Raw genomic sequence first — 17,340 nt, 5'->3', positions numbered from 1 at the left:
CAGTCACACCGACAGGCAGGGACATGCACCTACAGACAGTACTGGGTAACAGTCACACTGACAGTCAGGGACATGCACCTACAGACAGTACTGGGTAACAGTCACACCGATAGTCAAGGACATCCACCTACAGACAGTACTGGGTAACAGTCACACTGACAGTCAGGGACATGCACCTACAGACAGTACTGGGTAACAGTCACACCGACAGTCAGGGCCATGCACCTACAGACAGTACTGGGTAACAGTCGCACCGACAGTCAGGGCCATGCACCTACAGACAGGATTGGGTAACAGTCGCACCGACAGTCAGGGCCATGCACCTACAGACAGTACTGGGTAACAGTCGCACCGACAGTCAGGGCCATGCACCTACAGACAGTACTGGGTAACAGTCGCACCGACAGTCAGGGACATCCACCTACAGACAGTACTGGGTAACAGTCGCACTGACAGTCAGGGCCATGCACCTACAGACAGTACTGGGAAACAGTCGTACTGACAGTCAGGGACATGCACCTACAGACAGTACTGGGTAACAGTCGTACTGACAGTCAGGGACATGCACCAACAGACAGTACTGGGTAACAGTCACACTGACAGTCAGGGACCTGCACCTACAGACAGTACGAGGTAACAGTCACACTGACAGGAACATGCACCTACAGACAGTACTGGGAAACAGTCGCACCGACAGTCAGCGACATGCACCTACAGACAGTACTGGGAAACAGTCGTACTGACAGTCAGGGACATGCACCAACAGACAGTACTGGGTAACAGTCACACTAACAGTCAGGGACATGCACCTACAGACAGTACGAGGTAACAGTCACACTGACAGGGACATGCACCTACAGACAGTACTGGGTAACAGTCGCACCGACTGTCAGGGACATGCACCTGCAGACAGTACTGGGAAACAGTCGTACTGACAGTCAGGGACATGCACCAACAGACAGTACTGGGTAACAGTCGTACTGACAGTCAGGGACATGCACCAACAGACAGTACTGGGTAACAGTCGCACCGACAGTCAGGGACATGCACCTACAGACAGTACTGGGTAACAGTCGCACCGACAGTCAGGGACATCCACCTACAGACAGTACTGGGTAACAGTCGCACCGACAGTCAGGGACATGCACCTACAGACAGTACTGGGAAACAGTCGCACCGACAGTCAGGGAAATGCACCAACAGACAGTACTGGGTAACAGTCGCACAGACAGTCAGGGACATCCACCAACAGACAGTACTGGGTAACAGTCACACTGACAGGGACATGCACCTTCAGACAGTACGAGGTAACAGTCACACTGACAGGGACATGCACCTACAGACAGTACTGGGTAACAGTCGCACCGACAGTCAGGGCCATGCACCTACAGACAGTACTGGGTAACAGTAATACTGACAGTCAGGGACATGCACATACAGACAGTACTGGGGAACAGTCGCACCGACAGTCAGGGACATCCACCTACAGACAGTACTGGGTAACAGTCGCACCGACAGTCAGGGACATCCACCTACAGACAGTACTGGGTAACAGTCATACTGACAGTCAGGGACATGCACCTACAGACAGTACTGGGGAACAGTCGCACCGACAGTCAGGGACATCCACCTACAGACAGTACTGGGAAACAGTCGTACTGACAGTCAGGGACATGCACCTACAGACAGTACTGGGTAACAGTCGCACTGACAGTCAGGCACATCCACCTACAGACAGTACTGGGTAACAGTCATACTGACAGTCAGGGACATGCACCTACAGACAGTACTGGGAAACAGTCACATTGACAGTCAGGGACATCCACCTACAGACAGTACTGGGTAACAGTCACACTGACAGTCAGGGACATCCACCAACAGACAGTACTGGGTAACAGTCACACCGACAGTCAAGGACATCCACCTACAGACAGTACTGGGTAACAGTCACACCGACAGTCAAGGACATCCACCTACAGACAGTACTGGGTAACAGTCACACCGACAGGCAGGGACATGCACCTACAGACAGTACTGGGTAACAGTCACACTGACAGTCAGGGACATGCACCTACAGACAGTACTGGGTAACAGTCACACCGATAGTCAAGGACATCCACCTACAGACAGTACTGGGTAACAGTCACACTGACAGTCAGGGACATGCACCTACAGACAGTACTGGGTAACAGTCACACCGACAGTCAGGGCCATGCACCTACAGACAGTACTGGGTAACAGTCGCACCGACAGTCAGGGCCATGCACCTACAGACAGGATTGGGTAACAGTCGCACCGACAGTCAGGGCCATGCACCTACAGACAGTACTGGGTAACAGTCGCACCGACAGTCAGGGCCATGCACCTACAGACAGTACTGGGTAACAGTCGCACCGACAGTCAGGGACATCCACCTACAGACAGTACTGGGTAACAGTCGCACTGACAGTCAGGGCCATGCACCTACAGACAGTACTGGGAAACAGTCGTACTGACAGTCAGGGACATGCACCTACAGACAGTACTGGGTAACAGTCGTACTGACAGTCAGGGACATGCACCAACAGACAGTACTGGGTAACAGTCACACTGACAGTCAGGGACCTGCACCTACAGACAGTACGAGGTAACAGTCACACTGACAGGAACATGCACCTACAGACAGTACTGGGAAACAGTCGCACCGACAGTCAGCGACATGCACCTACAGACAGTACTGGGAAACAGTCGTACTGACAGTCAGGGACATGCACCAACAGACAGTACTGGGTAACAGTCACACTAACAGTCAGGGACATGCACCTACAGACAGTACGAGGTAACAGTCACACTGACAGGGACATGCACCTACAGACAGTACTGGGTAACAGTCGCACCGACTGTCAGGGACATGCACCTGCAGACAGTACTGGGAAACAGTCGTACTGACAGTCAGGGACATGCACCAACAGACAGTACTGGGTAACAGTCGTACTGACAGTCAGGGACATGCACCAACAGACAGTACTGGGTAACAGTCGCACCGACAGTCAGGGACATGCACCTACAGACAGTACTGGGTAACAGTCGCACCGACAGTCAGGGACATCCACCTACAGACAGTACTGGGTAACAGTCGCACCGACAGTCAGGGACATGCACCTACAGACAGTACTGGGAAACAGTCGCACCGACAGTCAGGGAAATGCACCAACAGACAGTACTGGGTAACAGTCGCACCGACAGTCAGGGACATCCACCAACAGACAGTACTGGGTAACAGTCACACTGACAGGGACATGCACCTTCAGACAGTACGAGGTAACAGTCACACTGACAGGGACATGCACCTACAGACAGTACTGGGTAACAGTCGCACCGACAGTCAGGGCCATGCACCTACAGACAGTACTGGGTAACAGTAATACTGACAGTCAGGGACATGCACATACAAACAGTACTGGGGAACAGTCGCACCGACAGTCAGGGACATCCACCTACAGACAGTACTGGGTAACAGTCGCACCGACAGTCAGGGACATCCACCTACAGACAGTACTGGGTAACAGTCATACTGACAGTCAGGGACATGCACCTACAGACAGTACTGGGGAACAGTCGCACCGACAGTCAGGGACATCCACCTACAGACAGTACTGGGAAACAGTCGTACTGACAGTCAGGGACATGCACCTACAGACAGTACTGGGTAACAGTCGCACTGACAGTCAGGCACATCCACCTACAGACAGTACTGGGTAACAGTCGCACCGACAGTCAGGGACATGCACCTACAGACAGTACTGGGTAACAGTCGCACTGACAGTCAGGCACATCCACCAACAGACAGTACTGGGTAACAGTCGCACTGACAGTCAGGGACATGCACCTACAGACAGTACTGGGTAACAGTCACACTGACAGTCAGGGACATGCACCTACAGACAGTACTGGGAAACAGTCACACTGACAGTCAGGGCCATCCACCTACAGACAGTACTGGGTAACAGTCACACTGACAGTCAGCGACATGCACCTACCGACAGTACTGGGTAACAGTCACACTGACAGTCAGGGACATCCACCTACAGACAGTACTGGGAAACAGTCACACTGACACTCAGGGGCATGTACACAGTTATACTCTGACCCCTCCTCTCTCTGAGAAGTGGAGACCTGATTCGGTATAGATTTGATCTGTTACCACGAGCAACACATTAAGGAGAGAGAATGAGGTGTTCTGACTGTGACTTTCAGACCTGACTTTGCCCCGAGCCCATTTCACACTGGACCCTGACAGTCAGCACAGAGCACAGTGCGATCCCACCAGCTTGGACTGGACCAACACCTCCAGTGTGCAGAGTGAAGAGTGAATTCTGGGCCTTTGATGATTTAATCCCAGCAGCTTGGAGTTTATTTTCTGTTTTATAACTTGTACACTTTGTGCTTTATCCTGAAAACATAGTCTTTGGATTCGAGGGAAAACTGAAAATGTTGAAATGATTGAGAATTGGGTTTTAATCAAATCATCAGCTGGTGATGCATTGATTGACAGCCCAACCAGGAGAGTCACTTGCTGAAATGCAGCCAATCCAGCTGAGGGGGAGGTGGGACATTTCCACAGCACTCACGAGACGGAGACTGAATATTCTGAACATTTATTACCTTTTACACATTTACATTCACAGAAAAAAGAATTGAATAAACAGCCCAACGAGTAGGAGAAATACACAGGGAGAGAGAAGATTGATTAAAACGGCTGTGGGCATTTGCTCAATAATGGGAGAATCCTGTCCCTTTAAACGGTGACAAAACCTTAAATTATAACTGCAGGGTGAGCAGGAAGGAGGTCTGGTCTTACTGAAGCGGGGACTTCCGTGTTTAACATTATTTTTGCTCAGCTGACAGTCTTCAGGGTCTGAGAGAGGTTTTATTTGGCATCACAAGTCGACACTGTCCCATCAAACACTCCCAGGGCAGGTACAGCACGGGTTAGATACAGAGTAAAGCTCCCTCTGCACTGTCCCATCAAACACTCCCAGGGCAGGTACAGCACGGGTTAGATACAGAGTAAAGCTCCCTCTGCACTGTCCCATCAAACACTCCCAGGGCAGGTACAGCACGGGTTAGATACAGAGTAAAGCTCCCTCTACACTGTCCCATCAAACACTCCCAGGGTAGGTACAGCACGGGTTAGATACAGAGTAAAGCTCCCTCTACACTGTCCCATCAAACACTCCCAGGGCAGGTACAGCACGGGTTAGATACAGAGTAAAGCTCCCTCTACACTGTCCCATCAAACACTCCCAGGGTAGGTACAGCACGGGTTAGATACAGAGTAAAGTTCCCTCTACACTGTCCCATCAAACACTCCCAGGGCAGGTACAGCACGGGTTAGATACAGAGTAAAGCTCCCTCTACACTGTCCCATCAAACACTCCCAGGGTAGGTACAGCACGGGTTAGATACAGAGTAAAGTTCCCTCTACACTGTCCCATCAAACACTCCCAGGGCAGGTACAGCACGGGTTAGATACAGAGTAAAGCTCCCTCTACACTGTCCCAATAATGTGCCTTAACCCCCAACCTGAGAAGCGTCTCAGACCCAATCACGATAAGGAAGAGAGTCGAAATGCAGTGCTGACAATGACCTTTGCCCTCCCCACTCGCCCCCTGTTATATTTAAGGTTCCGTCTCCTCTGTGGACTGTCTCTGACGCTCTATGAACATTCTGTTCTCCTGATGCTCTTGCTGAGGGGAGACTGAAGGGTCTCGTGGGTGATGGCGCAGGAGAAGCTGGCGTCAGACTTCCAGTCGGAGCCGGAGAGGGTCAGCAGGCTACTGACACTGTAGGTGTTGTCCGAAGCTCGCAGGTAGTCACTGGTCTGAACCCCGCCCGAAATGGCCGCCCCGTCCTTCTTCCACTCCACCCCCACAGCGTCGGGGTAGAAGTGATCGACGAGGCACACCAGGGTGGCAGTGCCCTTGGCCGAGACCTCCTCCGGGGAGGGGGGCATCAGGGTCAGCGATGGTTGAACCTTCTCTCGGGCTGGAAGAGATGAAAGACAAGGACTTTTAATGGGAGTTTGGAGTCTCTCCCCGAGGCCTCCTCGCGAGGGCCAGAGTGGGACGGTGGGCAAGGCCTCGGCTGGCAGCACAGGGCCAGTCTGAGGAGCCCCGCACCGTACCCACGACAACCTCTTATTGACCTGCACTCCACTACAACAACAACTTGCATTTATATGGTGCCTTTAACATGGTAAAACATCCCAAGGATTCAAAACTGAGACCGATAGGTTTTTGTTAGACAAGATTATTAAGGGTCAGGAAATGAAGGCCGGTGGACAGAGTTACGATGCACATCAGCCATGATCTAATTGAATGACAGAACATGCTCGAGGGGCTGAATGGCCTCCTCCTTTTCCCATGTCCCTAAGGCGCTTCACAGGAAGTTTCTCGGACAGAAATTGACTCTTGAGGAGATATTAGGACTGGTGACTCAAAGCTTGGTCAAAGAGGTAGGTTTGAAGGAGCGTCTTAAAGGAGGAGAGAGAGGGGGAGGGGCAAAGAAGTTTAGGGCGGGAATTCCAGAGCTTAGGGCCCAGGCAGCTGAAGGCACGGCCGCCAATGGTGGAGCGATGAAAATCGGGGATGAACAAGAGACCAGAATTGGAGGAGCGCAGAGATCTCGGAGGGTTGTAGGGCTGGAGGAGGTTACAGAGATTGGGCAGGGCAAGGCCATGGAGGGATTTGAAAACAAAGATGAGGACTTTGCTGGACCGGGAGCCGATGTAGGTCAGCGAGCACTGGGGTGATGGGTGAACGGGACTTGGTACGAGTTAGGATACGGGCAGCAGATCGACAGAGTCTGATCCCATGAGGGGAGAGCATAAAATGAACAGCCAGTAAAACGGGCCAGCAAAACTGTGTGGTGTTATTGAGACGACCCTTCGAGCAGAGAAGGTCAAGGGGAGATTTAATAGAGGTGCTCAAAATCATGAAGGGTTTTAATGGAGCAAATCGGGAGGAACTGTTTCCAGTGGCAGGAGGGTCGGTAACCAGAGGTAACGGGTTTGAGGTAATTGGTAAAGAACCAGAGAGGAGAGATGGAGAAATTGTTTTGCTCAGCGAGTTGTTGTGATCTGGAACACACGGCCTGAAAGGGTGGGGGGAGGAAGATTCAATAGTAACTTTCAAAAGGGAACCGAATAAATACTTGAAAAGGGAAAAAATGTCAGGGCTCTGGGGAAAGAGCAGGGGAGTGAGACTAATTGGATAGCTCTTTCAAAGAGCTAGCAGAGGGAGGATGGGCCGAATGGCCTCCTTCTGTGCTGTATGATTCTGTGATTCTATGAAACCCCCCACACAGGGTAAGAGTGGGACAAGATAACACAGGGACTGGCCCTCACTGTGTTTCTGTGTTCATTCTCCCCTCATCTCCTGAAACCATTGCCTTCAACAGTGGGGGGTGTTGGGGGAGAGAAGGGGGGTGTCGCTGGATGGCAATCAGGAGCAGGAACCCCTTTCCCTCATTTAGAGGGGGCACCAAGTCCAACGGCTGCTCCTCAGCGGCAACCCCCCCAGAACAAGGGGACACAATCCTAACACTACTGTTGGGCCGAATGGCCTGTTTCTGTGCTGTAAATTCCATGTAATTCTATGTAATTCGAGCCTGGCCATTCAGGGGTGAAATCAGGAAGCACTTTTTCACTCAAGGGGGAGTGGAAATCTGGAACCCCCTCCCCCAAAAGGCTGTGGATGGTGGGGGTCAATAGGAGCTTTCAGTACTGAGATGGATCGATTTTTGTTGGGGGAGGGTATCGAGGATATGGAGCAAAGGAGGGTAAATGGAGATCAGGGACAGACCAGTCATGATCTCATTCAATGGAGGAACAGGCTGGAGGGGCTGAATGGCCTCCTCCTGTTCCTCGGCACGGACCAGGGAATGAAGCTGGGCTCCTCCTGGTGTGTGTGTCTCAGTGCCCACATGCCATTGGGGAGCTGGGCGGGTCACAGTCTTGTGACTACGGCAGGCAGCCAGTGTCCTGTCTCCATTCAGAGCAGATCGACCGGGAGAGCTGCACGGAGCTGGGGTGGTGAATACAAGGAATAACTGTCAGACAACAGCACTTCCTGTGTCACAGACCCTCGGGAATGGCCCCTCGAAACACCATCTTAAAACAACCAACATCCCAAAATGGAAAAGGCCCAGAGTCTGGGGGGAAATGGGCTCAGACTTTACTTTAAAAGGCTGAAGAGAAAGGCAAGTGATGGGAAAAGAAATGCAAATGAACCCGGTGTCATGAATATGTAATGAGACACATGTTCACGGTGCAGAAACCTGCTCCTGAGCAGACAGGCTGGGGAAGGTATTAGTGTCAGTCGTACAACTTAATGTGACACATCTGTGTGTGTGTACTTGGGTGTTCTGTTGTGTATATTTGTGCACATTCTGTTGTGTATATTGGTGTGTTCTGTTGTGTATATTTGTGTACATTCTGTTGTGTATATTGGTGCATTCTGTTGTGTATATTGGTGTGTTCTGTTGTGTATATTGGTGTGTTCTGTTGTGCATATTGGTGTGTTCTGTTGTGTATATTGGTGTGTTCTGTTGTGTATATTTGTGTACATTCTGTGGTGTATATTGGTGCATTCTGTTGTGCATATTGGTGTGTTCTGTTGTGTATATTTGTGCACATTCTGTTGTGCATATTGGTGTGTTCTGTTGTGTATATTTGTGCACATTCTGTTGTGTATATTGGTGCATTCTTTTGTGTATATTGGTGTGTTCTGTTGTGTATATTTGTGCACATTCTGTTGTGCATATTGGTGCACATTCTGTTGTGTATATTGGTGCACATTCTGTTGTGTATATTGGTGCGTTCTGTTGTGCATATTGGTGTGTTCTGTTGTGTATATTGGTGCATTCTTTTGTCTATATTGGTGTGTTCTGTTGTGTATATTGGTGTGTTCTGTTGTGTATATTGGTGTGTTCTGTTGTGTATATTGGTGTGTTCTGTTGTGTATATTGGTGTGTTCTGTTGTGTATATTGGTGTGTTCTGTTGTGTATATTTGGGTGCGTGTCTCTGTGGGTGTTTCTGTGTTTGGAAAATTCACCTCAGATAACGGATTGCTGGGACAATGAACTCCCGGCGGACGATTAACCATTTCAGGTGAGCATCGCTAATTCTTAATTTGCTTTTTTTTGCCTCTCAAATTTAATCTAAATATAAATACACCGGATGGTTTGATGTTAAGATGGATAAATCAGATTGGACTGTTCGATAAACATCTGCAATGAAGGGTTGCCACAAATTCAGCGATGAAATGGTTAATAGTCAGAGTACTTAAAGACTGGGTGTCCCTTTAAGACGCTGTTAACCGGGCAGGAAGCTCGAACTATAGATCAGTCTATCTGGAGGAAACAGGCTCAGCATTAACAAAGCTCAGATCACACACAGATCAGGGGGAACTTTACCCCAGAACATTGGACCCTGGAGCAGACTTGTATCAACACACTTCAGAAAGGCTTCATCGTGGGGCTGGGTGGAGAAGGTTCCAGATTTCATTGAAAACCTTGCCTCCCAGCACTGGGGTCAGGCTACAATTGACCTCAGGGTCAGGGTCAGGGAGGGTCACCGCTCCTAATTATCCCACGACCCCCTGGAAGGTGAGTGTGGACAATGGGTCAGGGTCAGGATCGGGGTCAGGGAGGGTCAGGATCGGGGTCAAGGTCAGGGAGGGTCAGGGTCAGGATCAGGGTCAGGGAGGGTCAGGATCGGGGTCAAGGTCAGGGAGGGTCAGGGTCAGGATCAGGGTCAGGGAGGGTCAGGTTCAGGATCGGGGTCAAGGTCAGGGAGGGTCAGGGTCAGGATCAGGATTCTCCCACTTTTGAAGTGCAGTCACTGTTTTTATGTGAGAAACACAGCAGCCAATTTGCACACAGCAAGATCCCACAAACAGCAATGAGCAGATCATCTGTTTTAACACCGGGGTGAACTCCACTGCTCTTCTTCAAATCGTGCTGTGGGATCTTTTACATCCACCTGAGAGGGCAGACGGGGCCTCGGTTTAATGTCTCACCCGAAAGACGGCACCTCCGACAGTGCAGCACTCCCTCAGTACTGGCCCTCCGACAGTGCAGAACTCCCTCAGTACTGGCCCTCCGACAGTGCAGCACTCCCTCAGTACTGGCCCTCCGACAGTGCAGAACTCCCTCAGTACTGGCCCTCCGACAGTGCAGCACTCCCTCAGTACTGACCCTCCGACAGTGCAGCACTCCCTCAGTACTGGCCCTCCGACAGTGCAGCACTCCCTCAGTACTGGCCCTCCGACAGTGCAGAACTCCCTCAGTACTGGCCCTCCGACAGTGCAGCACTCCCTCAGTACTGACCCTCCGACAGTGCAGAACTCCCTCAGTACTGGCCCTCCGACAGTGCAGCACTCCCTCAGTACTGACCCTCCGACAGTGCAGCACTCCCTCAGTACTGGCCCTCCGACAGTGCAGCACTCCCTCAGTACTGCACCGGGAGTGTCAGCCTGGATTATGGGCTCAAGTCTCTGGAGTGGGTCTTGAACCCACGACCTTCTGACCCAGAGGTGAGAGTGATACCCACTGAGCCATGGCTGACACCTCATGGTCGAATAGCCTGCCGCGCTCACCCTCCGGGCTCAGACTTGGAGGAATGACCCCACTTGGGGAAGGTGGAGCTTTACCCCAGCCAGAGGCAGTGCCTTCAGGAGAGAGGAGGGGAGCAGATCACGGGTATGCCTACAGTCTAGAGGGGTGATATGGAACCGGTCGATGGCAGTGGGCAGAGATTGTTTACCTGTAAGAATGTCGTAAGTCGATCGGGAAAGTGGGACGGGCACGAATGGAACGTCCTTTGTTGCTGGTGAAACTCTCCCTGTCTGGTCTGTCACGTCTAATAAACACGCAGACAAATCAGGCCAATATTAATCAGTTTTCTGGGGGGATTTTCTGCCGGTTCAGATTTAAACAGGGGAATTGTCTGAGACCCCAGTTCATCAAAAGAATGGGAGGAACTTGTATTTTTATGGCACCTTTCACAATCCCAGGACCGCCCAAAGTGCTTTACAGCCAATGAAGTACTTTTTCTGAAGTGTAGTCACTGTTGTAATGTGGGAAATGTGGCAGCCAATTTGTGCACAGCAAGATCCCACAAACAGCAATGAGATAAATGGCCATTTTTAGCGATGTTGGTTTTTGGGGTAAATATCGACCTGGACTCGACCCAAAGAAAAAGCAACTGAGAGTCTCCCCAAACCCCTTGAACATGAATCCAATCGATTGAGAGCCCTGCTGTACCCGTTTGTGAGCAGAACTTGGACACCAGGTAACGGGGGACTGGACAGATCTCCCAGTTAAAGCTGGAGGAGAGTTGTGTGTTTCGAGGTGGGACCTCTGTGCTTGTCTCACTGTGCTGATGCTGTGCTCAGTTACATCAGAGAGAGTCCTACAGGGCACAGAGTGCCCAGGGCTCACCCCACACTCTGCCCGTGTCTGTTGGCACTGAGACTGCCAGGATTCCAGTGAGTTATTCCACTCAATGGTGCAGGAATGTGACTGCAGTCTGCAAACGCCCAGATCTCCTCCACACTCTCAGTAAAAGTTTGTTACTTATACTTTGCTGGTCGAAGGGGGGAGTGGAACTAAAGAAAGTACCGCCTGGGACCCTGTCATACAAAGTACTCTTCAATGAACCATTTCATTCACCGCAGCTCCCCACCAACACCTTCGAGTATTCAGCATTGGTGTGTGAGAAAGGTTCAGCATTTAACGGGTTAATAATGGTTAGTAAATTTACTCACTGAGTCTGAGCTTGGTTCCTTTACCGAACGTAACCCACACTGAGAGCTGACAGTGCAGGAGCTGTACAATATCCTCTGCCCCCTGCGTGAGCCTCTCCCCCTCTCCCCCTCCCTCCCTCACCCTCTCTCCCTCTCTCCCTCTCCCCCTCCCTCACCCTCTCCCTCTCTCCCTCTCCCCCTCCCTCCCTCACCTTCTCCCTCCCTCCCTCACCCTCTCTCCCTCTCCCCGTTCCTCACCCTCTCTCCCTCCAGGAGGTGGGACTGTGTGTCCATTATTATATATTATATATAACTGTGGGATGTGTCAGTCCAGGAGGTGGGACTGTGTGTCCATTATTATATATTATATATAACTGTGGGATGTGCCAGTACAGGAGGTGGGACTGTGTGTCCATTATTATCTATTATAAATAACTGTGGGATGTGCCAGTACAGGAGGTGGGACTGTGTGTCCATTATTATATATTATATATAACTGTGGGATATGTCAGTACAGGAGGTGGGACTGTGTGTACATTATTATATGTTATATATAACTGTGGGATGTGTCAGTACAGGAGGTGGGACTGTGTGTCCATTATTATATATTATATATAACTGTGGGATGTGTCAGTACAGGAGGTGGGACTGTGTGCCCATTATTATATATTATATATAACTGTGGGATGTGCCAGTACAGGAGGTGGGACTGTGTGTCCATTATTATATATTATATATAACTGTGGGGTGTGTCAGTACAGGAGGTGGGACTGTGTGTCCATTATTATATATTATATATAACTGTGGGATGTGTCAGTACAGGGGGTGGGACTGTGTGTCCATTATTATATATTATATATAACTGTGGGATGTGTCAGTACAGGAGGTGGGACTGTGTGCCCATTATTATATATTATATATAACTGTGGGATGTGTCAGTACAGGAGGTGGGACTGTGTGTCCATTATTATATATTATATATAACTGTGGGATGTGCCAGTACAGGAGGTGGGACTGTGTGTCCATTATTATATATTATATATAACTGTGGGATGTGTCAGTACAGGAGGTGGGACTGTGTGTCCATTATTATATATTATATATAACTGTGGGATGTGTCAGTACAGGAGGTGGGACTGTGTGTCCATTATTATATATTATATATAACTGTGGGATGTGCCAGTACAGGGGGTGGGACTGTGTGCCCATTATTATATATTATATATAACTGTGGGATGTGTCAGTACAGGGGGTGGGACTGTGTGTCCATTATTATATATTATATATAACTGTGGGATGTGTCAGTACAGGGGGTGGGACTGTGTGCCCATTATTATATATTATATATAACTGTGGGATGTGTCAGTACAGGGGGTGGGACTGTGTGTCCATTATTATATATTATATATAACTGTGGGATGTGCCAGTACAGGAGGTGGGACTGTGTGTCCATTATTATATATTATATATAACTGTGGGATGTGCCAGTACAGGAGGTGGGACTGTGTGTCCATTATTATATATTATATATAACTGTGGGATGTGTCAGTACAGGAGGTGGGACTGTGTGTCCATTATTATATATTATATATAACTGTGGGATGTGTCAGTACAGGGGGTGGGACTGTGTGTCCATTATTATATATTATATATAACTGTGGGATGTGTCAGTACAGGAGGTGGGACTGTGTGTCCATTATTATATATTATATATAACTGTGGGATGTGTCAGTACAGGAGGTGGGACTGTGTGTCCATTATTATATATTATATATAACTGTGGGATGTGTCAGTACAGGGGGTGGGACTGTGTGTCCATTATTATATATTATATATAACTGTGGGATGTGTCAGTACAGGGGGTGGGACTGTGTGTCCATTATTATATATTATATATAACTGTGGGATGTGTCAGTACAGGGGGTGGGACTGTGTGTCCATTATTATATATTATATATAACTGTGGGATGTGTCAGTACAGGAGGTGGGACTGTGTGTCCATTATTATATATTATATATAACTGTGGGGTGTGTCAGTACAGGAGGTGGGACTGTGTGTCCATTATTATATATTATATATAACTGTGGGATGTGTCAGTACAGGGGGTGGGACTGTGTGTCCATTATTATATATTATATATAACTGTGGGATGTGTCAGTACTGGAGGTGGGACTGTGTGTCCATTATTATATATTATATATAACTGTGGGATGTGTCAGTACAGGAGGTGGGACTGTGTGTCCATTATTATATATTATATATAACTGTGGGATGTGTCAGTACAGGAGGTGGGACTGTGTGTCCATTATTATATATTATATATAACTGTGGGATGTGTCAGTACAGGGGGTGGGACTGTGTGTCCATTATTATATATTATATATAACTGTGGGATGTGTCAGTACAGGAGGTGGGACTGTGTGTCCATTATTATATATTATATATAACTGTGGGGTGTGTCAGTACAGGGGGTGGAACTGTGTGTCCATTATTATATATTATATATAACTGTGGGGTGTGTCAGTACAGGGGGTGGGACTGTGTGTCCATTATTATATATTATATATAACTGTGGGATGTGTCAGTACAGGAGGTGGGACTGTGTGTCCATTATTATATATTATATATAACTGTGGGGTGTGTCAGTACAGGGGGTGGGACTGTGTGTCCATTATTATATATTATATATAACTGTGGGATGTGTCAGTACAGGAGGTGGGACTGTGTGTCCATTATTATATATTATATATAACTGTGGGGTGTGTCAGTACAGGGGGTGGGACTGTGTGTCCATTATTATATATTATATATAACTGTGGGGTGTGCCAGTACAGGAGGTGGGACTGTGTGTCCATTATTATATATTATATATAACTGTGGGGTGTGCCAGTACAGGAGGTGGGACTGTGTGTCCATTATTATATATTATATATAACTGTGGGATGTGTCAGTACAGGGGGTGGGACTGTGTGTCCATTATTATATATTATATATAACTGTGGGATGTGTCAGTACAGGAGGTGGGACTGTGTGTCCATTATTATATATTATATATAACTGTGGGATGTGTCAGTACAGGAGGTGGGACTGTGTGTCCATTATTATATATTATATATAACTGTGGGATGTGTCAGTACAGGAGGTGGGATTGTGTGCCCATTATTATATATTATATATAACTGTGGGATGTGTCAGTACAGGAGGTGGGACTGTGTGCCCATTATTATATATTATATATAACTGTGGGATGTGTCAGTACAGGAGGTGGGACTGTGTGTCCATTATTATATATTATATATAACTGTGGGATGTGTCAGTACAGGGGGTGGGACTGTGTGTCCATTATTATATATTATATATAACTGTGGGATGTGTCAGTACAGGAGGTGGGACTGTGTGCCCATTATTATATATTATATATAACTGTGGGATGTGTCAGTACAGGAGGTGGGACTGTGTGCCCATTATTATATATTATATATAACTGTGGGATGTGTCAGTACAGGGGGTGGGACTGTGTGCCCATTATTATATATTATATATAACTGTGGGATGTGTCAGTACAGGGGGTGGGATTGTGTGTCCATTATTATATATTATATATAACTGTGGGATGTGTCAGTACAGGAGGTGGGACTGTGTGCCCATTATTATATATTATATATAACTGTGGGATGTGTCAGTACAGGAGGTGGGACTGTGTGTCCATTATTATATATTATATATAACTGTGGGATGTGTCAGTACAGGAGGTGGGACTGTGTGTCCATTATTATATATTATATATAACTGTGGGATGTGTCAGTACAGGGGGTGGGACTGTGTGTCCATTATTATATATTATATATAACTGTGGGATGTGTCAGTACAGGGGGTGGGACTGTGTGTCCATTATTATATATTATATATAACTGTGGGATGTGTCAGTACAGGAGGTGGGACTGTGTGTCCATTATTATATATTATATATAACTGTGGGATGTGTCAGTACAGGAGGTGGGACTGTGTGTCCATTATTATATATTATATATAACTGTGGGATGTGTCAGTACAGGGGGTGGGACTGTGTGTCCATTATTATATATTATATATAACTGTGGGATGTGCCAGGACAGGAGGTGGGACTGTGTGTCCATTATTATATATTATATATAACTGTGGGATGTGTCAGTACAGGGGGTGGGACTGTGTGTCCATTATTATATATTATATATAACTGTGGGATGTGTCAGTACAGGGGGTGGGACTGTGTGTCCATTATTATATATTATATATAACTGTGGGATGTGTCAGTACAGGAGGTGGGACTGTGTGTCCATTATTATATATTATATATAACTGTGGGGTGTGTCAGTACAGGAGGTGGGACTGTGTGTCCATTATTATATATTATATATAACTGTGGGATGTGTCAGTACAGGGGGTGGGACTGTGTGTCCATTATTATATATTATATATAACTGTGGGATGTGTCAGTACAGGGGGTGGGACTGTGTGTCCATTATTATATATTATATATAACTGTGGGATGTGTCAGTACAGGAGGTGGGACTGTGTGTCCATTATTATATATTATATATAACTGTGGGGTGTGTCAGTACAGGAGGTGGGACTGTGTGTCCATTATTATATATTATATATAACTGTGGGATGTGTCAGTACAGGGGGTGGGACTGTGTGTCCATTATTATATATTATATATAACTGTGGGGTGTGTCAGTACAGGAGGTGGGACTGTGTGTCCATTATTATATATTATATATAACTGTGGGATGTGTCAGTACAGGGGGTGGGACTGTGTGTCCATTATTATATATTATATATAACTGTGGGATGTGTCAGTACAGGGGGTGGGACTGTGTGTCCATTATTATATATTATATATAACTGTGGGATGTGTCAGTACTGGAGGTGGGACTGTGTGTCCATTATTATATATTATATATAACTGTGGGATGTGTCAGTACAGGAGGTGGGACTGTGTGTCCATTATTATATATTATATATAACTGTGGGGTGTGTCAGTACAGGGGGTGGAACTGTGTGTCCATTATTATATATTATATATAACTGTGGGGTGTGTCAGTACAGGGGGTGGGACTGTGTGTCCATTATTATATATTATATATAACTGTGGGATGTGTCAGTACAGGAGGTGGGACTGTGTGTCCATTATTATATATTATATATAACTGTGGGGTGTGTCAGTACAGGGGGTGGGACTGTGTGTCCATTATTATATATTATATATAACTGTGGGGTGTGCCAGTACAGGAGGTGGGACTGTGTGTCCATTATTATATATTATATATAACTGTGGGGTGTGCCAGTACAGGAGGTGGGACTGTGTGTCCATTATTATATATTATATATAACTGTGGGATGTGTCAGTACAGGGGGTGGGACTGTGTGTCCATTATTATATATTATATATAACTGTGGGATGTGTCAGTACAGGAGGTGGGATTGTGTGCCCATTATTATATATTATATATCACTGTGGGATGTGTCAGTACAGGGGGTGGGACTGTGTGCCCATTATTATATAT

General features: G+C 47.5%; 1 gene segment (V, D, J or C); it reads right to left on the bottom strand.

Moving 5' to 3' along the window:
- Nucleotides 1-4,621: 4,621 nt before the first annotated feature.
- Nucleotides 4,622-10,929, bottom strand: LOC137314898 (immunoglobulin lambda constant 1-like; the record flags this gene model as incomplete). The annotated part of the segment is given in 2 exon segments: nucleotides 4,622-6,027; nucleotides 10,809-10,929. Coding segments are annotated over 2 exon segments (450 nt in total), but the record flags the coding sequence as incomplete, so codon positions are not given.
- Nucleotides 10,930-17,340: the final 6,411 nt, after the last annotated feature.

The sequence above is a fragment of the Heptranchias perlo genome, unplaced genomic scaffold (assembly GCF_035084215.1).
Source record: "Heptranchias perlo isolate sHepPer1 unplaced genomic scaffold, sHepPer1.hap1 HAP1_SCAFFOLD_520, whole genome shotgun sequence".
NCBI lineage: Eukaryota > Metazoa > Chordata > Chondrichthyes > Hexanchiformes > Hexanchidae > Heptranchias > Heptranchias perlo.
The sequence above is the reverse complement of the archived record's forward strand: the minus strand, read 5'-3'. Positions and strand labels throughout refer to the sequence as shown.